Consider the following 14,292-nt stretch of genomic DNA (forward strand, 5'->3'; position numbering starts at 1 on the left):
TCATAAATCAAACAAATCTCATAAGCAGTAAAATCAGTGTAAATCAATCAAAAACATCCAAAATACAAGCAACTGTTATTAACCTTTGTGTTGTCTTCCCGTCGACCATGCATGTTTTTGTCTTTTGACGTTTTTGTGTTTTTTTCAACGTTCTTTGATCCATTACTTTTTTCAAATGCTATAAAATTTAATAAAACACCCACATTCGTTGAAAGTAGTGGACTAATAATTTATTTTACTGGTGAAGAGCGTTGTACGGAACCGTCCACATTATTTACTTATTTGATTTGATTGAAAGAAACCCAAATTTGTGATATAGAAACTTTCTGAAAATGGGTTAAATTGGACCCGAGGACAACAGGACAACAATGCCACAGAATAAAAACAGTTGTGGAAACTAGCAGCATTTAAGTGCAGCCCAAGCAGTAGCCTGAAGATTTCTACTATTAGTCTAAAAGTATTAGTGTCATGGCGTCATGACCTATACTCTCCAACCACAGAAATACCTGAATGCGGGTACGGGCATTCCTTCTTCCTCTGGGACAGAAAGTCGCAAAGCACAGAGTAGCAGAGGAAGAAAGGGCAGAGAAGCACAAAGTTAGAAAAGCTCAGATGACGAATGACCCCTCTGGAGGTTAAAGAAGGCTTTAGCACAGGGACTGGCGATAGGAAAGCTACAGAGATGCAGTAAAGGGTTGGATGCAGTGAGGGACAAAGCAGATCCACTGTTGTCTCCTGCCTCTCAGTTGTCTAAAGTGTGACTGGATTTTAAAATAAAGCCAGAGATGGTAAATGGTTCTGGAGAGGAATAAAGAGACAGCTGACTGCCGCTCTGTCTGCACTGGCAGAACCACGGAAGGGAGGAGGAGGATTAGAGGTTAAACAGAGGCGTTATATCATGATCAAGGGCAGCTGGAAGAGGGAGGAACAGAAGGCCAAAGTGAGGAAGAGAATGAGAGTGAAGGCTCTAGCTGCCTTCCCCTCCTGCTCCACAGGGGCCGCTCAGTCATACTCCACCACCAGAGGTACCTTGATGAAGGTCTCCATATTGCCGTTAAACAGCTTATGGTTATACACAGAGCGTGGCCTAGGCTTCCGCATTTTCTGTGGTTTAGGGGGAAGGGTGGGGGGCCTGTGAAATGACGGACAAAGGGTACAAAAACACCATATTCTGTGAAAACTGTAGAACCAAACATGGAGGTTCATAAGCAGGTATGAAAAAACTTTGTTAAACAGCTTGCTAAAACAGAGCAGTAACAAACCCATTGTTTAAGTAAAAATTGAAAATAGAGAAGAATCTTTTAAAAGTTGACCCAAAACCCAAACCTTTTATCTCTGACGCCTGATAAAAGTCGCCCTTTTATAATTACTACTGAGGGGTTAGGTTGTTCAAAACTCTAGGTGTCTATCGTCAGTAAAACACTTCTTGACTTAATAAAAAAAACATTTCTTGACTTGACTAAAAACACAACACAAATTAATGAACATTATTATGGCCAATAAAACCACCTGCAAGTTGTCGTGTTGTCAGACAGAAAAATTTAACATTTAAATTTAGCTGAAAATGCAATACAATGTTTCCTATGTCATTCTATGAATAACATATATCAATATGCAAAATATGCTGTAAAGTTTTATCCAACATTATAAAATCATGCATGCATATGTAAACTCTAGGTGCAGCTAAAAGTTCTTTTAATAATATGTATAACAATCCTTTATAAAAATAACTACAAAAGCAATAGATTGCATGTGCAAGCGGAAGTGTCACTTTTGGAAAGGACAATAGCAACTGCAAAACCATGGCCACATCATGCCAATTTTAATAGATGTAACATATAACATACTGAGTGAGCACAGCCTTTGTTTCATTCATTGAGTGGATTGTCGCCCATAATATCTAGTCAAATATAATTAACATATAACAGAAATATTTCTTTTTTTTGTGCAATTTTTTAAAAATAATGATTTAAATATATATGTTTCTGTTTGGGTGTTCAAACAACAACTTACATGTTTTGTCTTAAATATTATAACAATCTGATAAAATGCTATAAGCAGATGCTTAATGGCTGAAAGGACACCATACCTTGTAGTTCCACACTCAGCCCTTTCCCCTGTGGAAAACAAAAACACAAGAGGGACATGTTATATCTTTGTGGTACATATTATACAGACTCTAGTGTTCACTGTCAGTGAAGGGTTTGATGAGACACAACATGACTATTGAGAGAGCGAGAGATGAATGGAGCAGTGGTAACACCATTCATTGGACAAAGCTATTGAGCAGTCGCCGCTGAAACCACGGGGGACCCAGAGGACCCTGTGGGGTTATAGGCCTCCTCGCAGAGCAAAGAAAAGGAGGGTGGCGGCTGCAGTGTGTATATGTTGGGGGTGTCTGTGCTGGTTCACTGAGCCTTTTGTCATAGGTTTCTAACAACACATGCACATGTTATAGGCATATCCATAGAGAAAACACAGTCTGCAAAGTCATCATTATACTCAGCTGTGCTCCTTTGTACTCATTTAAGAATACATTAATGTGTATGTTTCTACCGATAACACACATCCTTCGGTCAGTTAATTCAAAGATGACCCAGCTTTTCCTCATCAATTGAGAGTAAGAGTGTGTGTGTGTCTTTGTCTGCCAGTGTCTGGATTATCAACTGGAAGGCAGTCAATGTACAAAAGAAAGAAATTTCAACATTATTTCTTTACTCCATCTAACAATGGACAGAAAGAGCAAAGGCTAACCAATTTCTCAACACATCATTCTGGCAGATGGGACAAGGTCTCTGGAGCATTCATGTGAAGAAACAACAGCACCTTTCTCAGATGCCATTCCTCTGTCTACCTCTGACCAACCAACCTCAAAATTGCAAGAGTTTCTCAAGCAAAAAGTTACGTTGATTTTCCCCTAATTTCATATCAAAGAGTGCCAGAGTTCGTCAATGATAGAGCGATATGTATTTTATAAACATAAAAGGAGTACAAATCGAATTCACTGAACAAGGGAATTGATGACTCCTTATCTGGGAAACAAGGGCTGGCAGATATCCTAGCCTCTCTTGTCTGGTGCCAATGCATGGCATTATGTTTTTATTAATACATGCAGCAAGATGTAAACGCCATGTGGCACACACCAGTCTCATCTTGTTCCCTCTGTCATGCTCACAAACAACCACTCACATAAACAAACATGCTATTTTGGCCATGAAGCATCGAGCTAATAAGCACAAAGCAACCCTGATTGATCATGAATAATTAAACATGGGTGGTACCTGGAGATGCCATATGCCGTGCTCATACACACTTTCAGCTGCTCCACCGTGGACATACAAACAGATCTGTCCAAAGACTGAAATGAGCTATAATGGGAGTGTTTATGAGTGCAAAAACATGCAGTTGGTAGTTTGCCACAGAGGGAATCCCAATGAGTTTTTGGGGTCCTGAAAGCTCAACAGAGGAAAATAAATTAATAAGTAAAAACTATTAATTTGTGTTGCAAGGCCTCAGCTGTCTGTGCCTGATGCCCTTTTCTATAAGGTGAACGCCTGATGCAGGAGCAGCTGCCGAAATGGGCCTGGGTCTGGTCCTGCTGATTGATTGGGCGTAAACTGTTCACAGCTGAGGTGACAAGGGGACCCCTGGGGAAGGGAGGGGCCGAGGGAAGCCTTTCTCTTACAGCCTGGAGATGGAAACCCTCCCTGTGGCTTCACAATATAGAGACTAACCGGATAATGCTTTAACTAATGGAGATACGCAGAAAGGGGAATGGATACCTAAAAGTAGATGTGGTCTGGTTTTGGTGTGATAGCTTTCCATTTGAATAGCAGGGACCATTTCCTCTTTTTTCCTGCTTCTCTAAGAGATTGTTGTCTTTGTAGCCTCCTAAACCTCAATCCCTGCTGCGTATTGGATAAGGCCTGCACCTTATAACCCTGAAGGCAGCGACTTTACAGAGCTGTGGTGGGAGTCCATAGGTCATAGATGAAGACCGATGAAGAAAAAAAGACTCCTTACCTTCACCCAGTGTCTGCTTCAGTAAGTCATGCTTGGCCTGCAGCTTAATGATGAGGTTACTGCCATTCAGGTACTCCTTGAATTTCTACACAGAGAGATGAAGGCAACAATGAACGAGCAGCAACACTAATCCACTGTAACATGAGCCCAGTCAAACAATTCAGTGTCGCTCAAATCAGCTATAAATTCAATCTGTTCTAGTTTTAATTTAATTTCTATTTTCAGAGCATGTGGAAATTATGACTCTGACTTGGATTTTGAAAAGCAGCACAAAGCTGGAGTTCCAGCAGGCTGGCGGCCATTAACAGTTTGGAACGATAGACAGATCAAAATTGACATGAACTCACCGAAAAGTAGAACATTTCAGTCTCTTGTTGGTTCGCCCTCCTCTTGGCTACATTCAGCTTGCTCATGTAGGACTCGGAGGCCACGGACTTAATGGATTCAGTGGAGCGGCTGTGTTGGAAGGCATCCGACACGTCAAAGTCCTCTACCGTCAGCATGTCCTGCAGCGTTTGCATGGTGGCATCCAAGGTCTTTCTCACCTGCACAGATGGGGGAAAATAGAAAGCAAAGTAGATGACAAATGAAGCATCATATCTTACTCAGTCTTGCTCATATCTTTGTGACTATTTTTTCCAAGCCTTGATGGAACCAAAGTAACTGATGCCATTTTCAAGGACAAGTGTCAGTGATTTACGGCACAAAGACAAATTAACCCCTGAAAAATACATGACCTTGAATTACACTAAAATGACGTCAAGCAGCATTTGAATATCAGTCCAGAGCAAACCGCACGTCAGACATACATCAGACTGAGACCTGAAAATGAAAAGTGTCTGTTAGACAAATTGTATGTGAAATTACTGAAGGAGGCTTTTTGTTTAGGGCTAAGATTGATAAAGCCCATTTCCAGTAATGGCAGGGCTCGTCCATTATCCTCCAGAGCACAAGACACAAGACACAGGGAGACAGGGAAGGGGCAGAGCCATTGTCACAGAAGAGTCTAACAGGCCCTGGTTATTATAGCCTCCATTTGCACCTTTGTGTCTGCGGTTCTTAATGAGAAAGTCCTCCCTTCATCACAAAATAGACAATTTCATATATAACTTCATAGAAAACATAACATTGGCGCTGTGACAATCTTAATATATTCTCGCCTCCCGCAGAGCAAGGGTCATTGGAGTGTAATTGCAATGAGAACAGATGGTGATGTGGCCCTCCTACTTGGCTCTGGGGTAAATGAGACAGGGCTTTCTGTTTTAGGGGGTGGGGCAAAAGGTGGTGGTGGAGGGGGTGCCGGACAGACACAGGGCCATCATAAATCCTCACCTCCTCATTCTCAATCTTTAGCGTAGCTAGGCGAGACTGCAGTTGGTGGTAGCGCATCAGGAGTTCAGTCTGGACAGGTTGCTGGGCGCTCACCTGGCACACCTTAGGAGGCGGAGGAGGAATCATGGGTTACAACAATCAAAATAGATCCATCTGAAGCTTAAAATGTTACTAAAAATAAAAACATTCTTTAGCATTTAAAGCATCTCACCTCATCTCCCATGTGTGGCAGGTACTCAAAGCGCATTGGAGGGCAGAACACCTGGTTATGCATATCCATGATCTTGTGCTTGTCACTGCGGGAATCCAGGTTGTCCACTGCATTCTCTATGATATCCAGTCCCTCGTGGCGTGATGTCTCCAAATTGTACTCGGCAGATAAGTAGGTCCTGAGGGTGCGCGCCAAGCTAGCGTGGTATCCTAGGTCACAGCACTGCGGAGATAAAAAAAAAAAAAATCTGATAAATAACCAGGAAAACACTCTGTAAATGTGTTAGATGAATTCTAAAATAGAATCTAAAATAATAAAAAATTAACATCAGGCTGAAGTTTCACCACTGAGTGTGCTCTGTTGCACCTGTAACCACAGCCAGCAGTGATGTCCTGGTGTACTGACCACACCCTGGAGTACACTTCTACATCACTGCAGCAACATGGACAGTTATGCTACTGGAAGCTAGAAACAAATAGCAAAAGATTTCCAACATGGTGTTAAGTTGCCCTTTAATTTGACAAATCAATTGGTCAATCAAATTTATCAGGGAATGTGGAATAATTTTAGTTGTGAATTCTGTTAGTTTGAGCACCTTCTTTCATGTTTAGACCTATTTAATGGACTAAATCCCAAATTACATCCGGATACGGGTTACCTTTCAAAAATAGAAGTAGAGTTCACAGAATTACAGGAGCTAGCACAGTAGGACACCAGGGAAAATTACAGAGCATTATCATACAGAGCTGGATGAAGTAACCTAATTAAGCAGAGGATGGTAGTGAGGAGGTTTAGAAGGAGCTTGAGGCAGCTGACAGCTCTGTGAATCATTAATCCTACCACTTTCTTATATTATCATCTTTCCCATTAGAGCTGTGGAAACATACCGTCAGTGTGCATACATACATATATATACATATATATACACATATATATATATATATACATACATACATACATACATACATACATATATATATTTACACACACACACACACATATATATATATATATACACACATATACATATATATACACACATATACATACATACATACACATATACATATATATATACATACACATATACATATATATACATATACATATATACACATATATATACATATATAATACATACATACATACATACATACATACATACATACATACATACATACATATATATATACACATATACATATATATATATATATACACATATATATATATATATATACACATATATATATATATATACATACATATATTCATATATACATATATATATACATACATACATACATACACACACACACACTGCATATTAATATTGGCAAATAATTATAATTTATTTTGTATGCCACTCATTTAATTTGAAATATATTCATGTTTATACAGGCTGCATTTTATTTGTTTGATCAAGGTTTACTCAAATGTTTTTACCCTCAGCAATAATACCTCACACAATCAATTTAAAATCCTTAAATTTTAACTCAGTCGCGTAATGTATGCATAACCACCATGTACTGAATAACTGTTTTATTCTTTTTTTGCTGTATGCTATAGCTTATTATTTGCTACTGCAAAAATTAAGTTCATCCATGGAGGTAATTAAACTTAACCATATTAATCTTATCTTCCAAGTAGTCTAAATACTTTCCTCTCAGCTTTCATCAGCTCTAGGCAGCGCAAAATAAACTCCACATGTTGTTCAGAACTACACTTCAACAGTTTAAAGTCACTGATGCTGACTGACAAAGCTGACTTCTTGCTGCGTGAGCGTCTGGTTTGATGTATGGTGTGCAGTTACTCTGACATGACAAACGGACCCTTCATCCTCCTCTGCCCCACTTGTGGCAGCCAAACCAGTCAAGCTCACAATCCCATTCCTTGCAGCTCAGCAATATTTGGGATGACATGGACCTTTCAGTTTCAACACACTGGATCCATCAAAGTGGCAGGGACAGCCATGAATCAGGCACTCAGTGTGTCCAGCTACCACCAACATATCACCATTACATTGCATATAGCAGAGATCATACTCTTTTAATGCTATTTTAACTGGAATTGTTTGAAATAATGTAATGTTCATTATATTCTCAGAAAGCTCACTAAAATCCCATTTTATCATGCCTGACCTGGAAAATGTGCATCTATCACTGTGACTAATGAAGTGGCGTATGGTGGTGTGGCCTCAAGGAAAAATGTGACAACCAAGCTATTAGCACAGAGACAAGGGGGGAAACACTGAAGGGCTGACAGGTTAACATTCAAATCTTAATATTAAACTCTTTTGTTTGGTATAGACAGCCACAAAGTCCACATTCACTGCTATCTGTCTCTTAAACTCTGCTACATAAGCCTTGGTTACAAAGTATGACTTCATGGGGAAGATTTAACCTTGGTATTTACTCATTAACAGTTAATGAGAAAAAAAAATATTTGAATACAGTATGCAACATAGTATAACACAAAAAAATTATGCAAAATGCAGTTTGGAAAGAAGTAATTTGCTTGCACAACTAATCAAAACCTTCAAGAAGATACAAGAAGATAAAAATCTGGATGGAAAAAAATTAAACCAGGGGGATGAAAAAGAACTTAACAGACAACAGACATGAACTGTGTAAAGGCAAACGAGATTAGACAGTAAGACAATAACATCACAAAGTCACAAAGTCTCATCTCCCTTAAGAGGGAGCTGTATGTCTGTGTGCAAATCTAAAAGGAATACATGTATACAGAATGTTTGAATGATTCGGTCTAAAATGGTCAATAAAGGCTTCCTCATCTTAATGTTCATCTGTCTGTGCAGGGTGACTGGTAGCAGGTCATCGAACCACATTAACCGCATTCATGCCTGCATAAACACAGCCTTTGCTCACCAGCTGACTTTGACCAACTTCCAACCATTAGTGGTTTGCTAAACAAAGACATCCTTTTAAACCCTGGTAATAAAGACGTTCCAGCACTGCTACTGGTTCATAACTTGAATAAAAGTGACTTTTAAATGTAAGTGTTAGGTGTAGGTTTTCTAGACATACAAAAAAGGTATATTGGTAATAATATAGGGAATACAGTGTCAGAGTTTGAAATGTAGCTCAGCGTAAATTCCTTCAGGAAGACCCAACAATTAATCACTGCTCTCTTCCTAAATCAAATCAGCTGTTGGAAGCGTTAACCTTCCTATAAACCAATCAGAATTGGCCACGAATTTCAAGCGCCAATTACAGTATCACAACCCTGTCCTAAATCTGTTTCTCTCCCTGCACTATCAGCTGTCATTTCAGGCAAAGCGGGCAACCCTCCACCTCCCCTTCCCCTTCCACCACCAGTCGTTGTCGTTCTCCGGCTGAACGCCCCGGAGCCTCCTTCGGTCTGGTCTTCGGGTTCCTTCTCCGCCACCACCGGTGTCTGGATTCCATCGGGGGGTTATGACATAGTTCTCTACGCCTATTTAAAAAAATTATTAGTACTACAACGATGGAGTCTAATCTCCAAAGACCATGTACATTTTATTATGCATACAGTACAGGCCAAAAGTTTGGACACAACTTCTGATTCAATGCGTTTCCTTTTATTTTCATGACTATTTCATGACATGAGATTCTCACTGAAGGCATCAAAACTATGAATGAACACATATGGAATTATGTACTTAACAAAAAAGTGTGAAATAACTGAAAACATGTCATATATTTTAGATTCTTCAAAGTAGCCACCCTTTGCTTTTTTATTAATAAGGGAACAAATTCCACTAATTAACCCTGACAAACCACTGTGCTAATAGCTTGGTTGTCACATTTTTCCTTGAGGCCACACCACCATACGCCACTTCATTAGTCACAGTGATAGATGCACATTTTCAAACACCTTTGAAGTGAAAACCATTTCAGGTGACTACCTCATGAAGCTCATTGAGAGAACACCAAGGGTTTGCAGAGTTATCAAAAAAAGCAAAGGGTGGCTACTTTGAGGAATCTAAAATATAAGACATGTTTTCAGTTATTTCACACTTTTTTGTTAAGTACATAATTCCATATGTGTTCATTCATAGTTTTGATGCCTTCAGTGAGAATCTACAATGTAAATAGTCATGAAAATAAAGAAACACATTGAATGAGAAGGTGTGTCCAAACTTTTGGCCTGTACTGTATGTACAATAAACCTTTGCATATCTGCAACAAAGTCTCTCCTGATTGAAATGCTCCTTCCTCTGCTCTGACCCATGAAAGGAGAGACCACAGAAGGAAAGCCAATAGAGAGAGCGAGTGTGTGTCTTGGGTCATGGTTTTACTTGGTGACAGTTAGAGGAAGACAATCACAAGGTCTTGTCTCTTCTCTCTCTTCACATGCTGTGTTTGTCGCAGCAAAGCTCCCAAAAGCAGCATTAACGAAAACAAATGAATGAGGCAGAGGAGTCAACACTGATGGAGTCCCTTGACAGAATCAGTCAAAAATATCCTTCTGTAGCTGCGTGATACTGCAGATCGCTGGACTAATATTCATGTCAACAGCAGTCAGTCAGTCACTCGCATATCAGTGTTAATCCTGTTGTGCAGGGATTAAAAATGGAAAAATTATGGCAAATACATTCATTGGGGCCAACAGAGCAGCTTGAAAACAAACCGCTAACAGGCTGAGAGTGATTGAGACTTAAGAACAGATGGCGAGAAAAGCGACAGTGTTGCAGAGTTAAATCAACATTAGAAACCCCAGCTGGGAGATGTACACAAACACATGTGCCTAGCGCATACTTACATCAATCATATCAGAGACGTCATGGATGTAATATTTTGCCACAACTGCATTTGTTGCTGCCAGGTTCAACAAATAGTCATTCCGGGCTTTTGTGCATTTCAGCTTATTCTCTGAGTACTTGGCTTGCCTCTGGGGAGGAGAGAAGAGACAGAGCAGATGAGGAGAAAAACCATCAGTGCAGGAAAATCAAGCAGTGGGAGGGTTTGAGTGTGTGCTCAGGCAGCTGCAGCTTTGGGACCATCAGACAGGTAGAGATGGCAGGGAAAGTTTGGAGAAACAGGCTGTAGAGAAGCTGCCTCTAGACAGTAATGTGTTAAGTGCCACAGCCAGGCTTGCATTTAGTCATTATTCTGTCTCTAAACACTGAAGTACCCAAGGATACAGAGTGGGGATGCTCACAAAGAACTTAAAGAGGCTCTGGCTTTAGTAAGTTGTGCAGTTTTAAAAGGTGATTATGTTTAGGGCTGCCCCCTCAATTAGTCTACTAATCGGCCATTTTGGTCTTAGTTGACTAAGGTTTCTTTAGCCAATTAGTCATTTTTTAATGCTTTTTTAATGCTGATTGACGTTTTTTCCAAGAATGTTATGAGCACATCTCTTGTCAACACAAGATTTAAAGTGTTGCTTTGCATTAATCGTTGTGGAGACACTCAGTTTTACAGATCTGTCAATTTATTTATTTTTAAAATATATAATATATATATATATATATATATATATACACACACAGTACAGGCCAAAAGTTTGGACACACCTTCTCATTCAATGTGTTTCTTTATTTACATTGTAGATTATCACTGAAGGCATCAAAACTATGAATTAACACATGGAATTATGTACTTAACAAAAAAGTGTGAAATAACTGAAAACATATCTTATATTTTAGATTCTTCAAAGTAGCTTTGCTTTTTTTGATAGCGCTGCAAACCCTTGGTGTTCTCTCAATGATCTTCATGAGGTAGTCACCTGAAATGGTTTTCACTTCACAGGTGTGCTTTGTCAGGGTTAATTAGTGGAATTTTTTCCCTTATTAATAAAAAAAGCAAAGGGTGGCTACTTTGAAGAATCTAAAATATAAGACATGTTTTCAGTTATTTCACACTTTTTTGTTAAGTACATAATTCCATATGTGTTCATTCATAGTTTTGATGCCTTCAGTGAGAATATACAATGTAAATAGTCATGAAAATAAAAAGGAAATGCATTGAATGAGAAAGTGTGTCCAAACTTTTGGCCTGTACTGTACATACACACACACACACACACAAACACACACATACGGTATATACATACGTATGTTTGGGTATGTATAAAAGCATTCAACAGCTTAGTAAAATATATAATTAAAGGAATAGATTGACATTTTGGAGACAACGCTTATTCACTTTCTTGCAGAAAGTTAAATGAGAACATTGAGTCTGTACAGTAAATATGAAGCTGGGGCCAACAGCTTATTATCTTAGCTTAGCATAAAGACTGGAAATGGGGGATGGAGCAAGCCTGGCTTTGTCCAAAGGTAAACCACCAGACTACCAGCAACTCTAAAGTTCACTAATTGACATGTTGTATAGCATTTGTTTAACTCAGACAAAAACTAAAGTGTAAAGACAACAGCAGATTTTGTTAATTCCCAGGTAAATGGAACGCAGTGTAACTCCCAGCAAAAAAATAAAACGAAACAGTGTATTTAACAAAATTCCTTTAAAATACAATTTTAAAAGTATTTACACAGACTGCATGATAGAAGTCCAAATGTTAAGTGTTTAACTTAGACGGTTGGCTATTTGTGTGTCTGTATTTACAATGTGACTTTAGATAAATACATGCAATTCTACTTAGAACTGAAAAATATAAACAAAATAACCACATTTTCATTAAGTGACATTTGTACTGAAAACACACAACACACATTGATTTTGCAAACTCGTGCCTAACAGTATGGACAAAGTAGTTTCACCCGACCCATTATTTGTTTGTTTGTACATTTCACAATACGTGGACATTTTATTTCCAATTCCACAAAGCCATTATGATGCAAATTTCAGCCGTGGGTTAGAGGAAAGAAGATTAACTTTTTTTTCTTCCTTTTCCTCCAGAAAAGGAGTAATGAGACAAAAGCATAAAAGAAAAATATTCATTGCCACGCTGCGTTATAAATAGTGTTCAGTTCCCAAGCCAAGAAGCACCTCTGAGGAGGGAGAGACGCTGTCATCCTGACAGCCTTTTGATTTCCAGAACCTGAGAGATAATGGGAGTTTCATTTGCATGAAGAAATTCTAGAAGAAGATCCAGAATAGAAAAAGGCATGTGTGCATCTAAAGTACATCATGCTCCAGAGACCACCAGCCCTACACTGCTAGCAGACAAACTAGAAATCTGCCTAAGATGGAAAGAGATGTGTTATTGGCTGGGAGTTGGGAGTGTTATTGGCTCTCAGTGCGTATCTGGCTGCAGACCTTCAGTATTCTCCTGAGACTTTCTGACATTATATTGCTGCCTATCTGCTGGTCTATCTCTATTCCTCTCACTCTCTCCAAGTGAACCCAACAAATAGAGCTAGTTCTCCATTTACAGAACTATTCAGCTTGGAGGAGAAGCTGCTTAAACTGCAATAACTGTGAATATTACACTTGTAAATTATCATATTTTACTGTAATTGAACTTGTCAGCAAACTGGTCTTTACTAACTCCTGAGGGAAATATCTGACTCAAGCAGCTAAATGTGCCATTGTGTTCAGCAGCTGGTCGCTGAATTTGTTTGTATATGCCGTTGCATGCGGTGCTGGGCAGGCAGTGTACAGTGACAAATTGAGGGCCCGAAAACCAAAACAATGAGCTAAAAGGGGCTTTAATCTCCATAAAGCTGTGAGGAACTGCAGGTTTCAGTGTTAATTCAATGTGGGTTCCTCACTATGAGCGACCCCTTTCACATTGTGCATAGTCATTAGATGCATTATTATTATTATTATTATTATTATTATTATTATTATTATTATTATTATAAAAATACCGATTACAGCAGCTTTAAAAAAAACAACAACTGATGGTTCTAGATTTTTAGCAAGAAGACTGAAGCTTAATGGCGCTACATTTATTACTGTATGTAAACAAACAACACTATCCATCCTTCACCTTCTCTTTCATCTTCTCAATTTTCCTGACGAAGCTACGTCTTGGTTGTCTGTCCTCGTGGCGCAGCAGGTTAACGTTGAGATCTCCGGACTTGCTGAACTGCTTCTCCTCCTGCTTCTCAGCGTCCTTCAGCTTGTTCTCTGCACTGATGCTCTCAGTGTGGTACATGTGGTATGTTTTCATCACCTGCAAGAGGGGCATTACGTTAGTTGAAAATGAAAGACAGAAAATTAATCGGCAACTATTTTGATAATTGAATAATCATTTCAAATGTGTGGATTTGCTGCTTTTCTTTGTCACGATGAAAGTAAATTTATAAATGTAAATATATTTGGGCTTTGAACAGTTGGTCTCACAAAACAGGCAAATTGAGGACAATACTGTGGGTTAAGATAAATTGTGAATGGCATTTTTCCACAGTTTATTTTTAAACATTTTATAGACTAATTGTTGCAGTCCTATATAAAATAATAAAACTTGTGCATTCTGCAGAAATGGGCAGTTGTGTAAAATCTAAATCAGTATTATTATACAGTATTATTAGTATTTTAGTCAGCCAGCCATAAATATGTAAAGGTGGCCACTGCTGGGAATTGTAAAAAGACATGTAAGCCCTGATTCAGTTTGATGATTGACATCGATACCACCAGTCATAGAAACTTGGTGTATCGACTTGAGAAGTGGTATAGATGGTTTAACAAGCGTCATGGTAGGCTAAACGTGGAAAAAAGCATACCACCAAGACATGTCTGTGCTTTTGTGCTCATATACCCATTCACACACAGCCCCCCACATCGTGACATTGACTTACAACAGTATTACTGCTGTGT

The 14,292-nt window shown here is 39.0% G+C and overlaps 1 protein-coding gene across 4 annotated transcripts in view; it reads right to left on the reverse strand.

The window, feature by feature from the left end:
• srgap3 (SLIT-ROBO Rho GTPase activating protein 3) overlaps positions 1-14,292 on the reverse strand; it is a 61,162-nt gene that overhangs the window by 11,882 nt on the left and 34,988 nt on the right. Inside the window, exons 5-13 of one of the 4 annotated variants that reach the window (XR_005638937.1) lie at positions 13,463-13,648; positions 10,331-10,459; positions 5,567-5,788; positions 5,356-5,457; positions 4,371-4,568; positions 4,024-4,108; positions 2,090-2,117; positions 1,030-1,132; positions 507-537 (exon numbers count right to left, since the gene is read on the reverse strand). Coding sequence is in view for 2 of the 4 variants with exons in the window: in XM_039797178.1 (XP_039653112.1) it covers positions 1,030-1,132; positions 2,090-2,117; positions 4,024-4,108; positions 4,371-4,568; positions 5,356-5,457; positions 5,567-5,788; positions 10,331-10,459; positions 13,463-13,648 (1,053 nt within the window). In the remaining 2 variants the exon portion in view is untranslated. Of the gene's footprint in view, positions 1-506; positions 1,133-2,089; positions 2,118-4,023; positions 4,109-4,370; positions 4,569-5,355; positions 5,458-5,566; positions 5,789-10,330; positions 10,460-13,462; positions 13,649-14,292 lie in introns of all 4 variants that reach the window. The other 3 variants (XR_005638938.1, XM_039797178.1, XM_039797179.1) reach the window with 3 other exon arrangements.

This window comes from Perca fluviatilis, chromosome 4 (genome assembly GCF_010015445.1).
Source record: "Perca fluviatilis chromosome 4, GENO_Pfluv_1.0, whole genome shotgun sequence".
Lineage (NCBI taxonomy): Eukaryota > Metazoa > Chordata > Actinopteri > Perciformes > Percidae > Perca > Perca fluviatilis.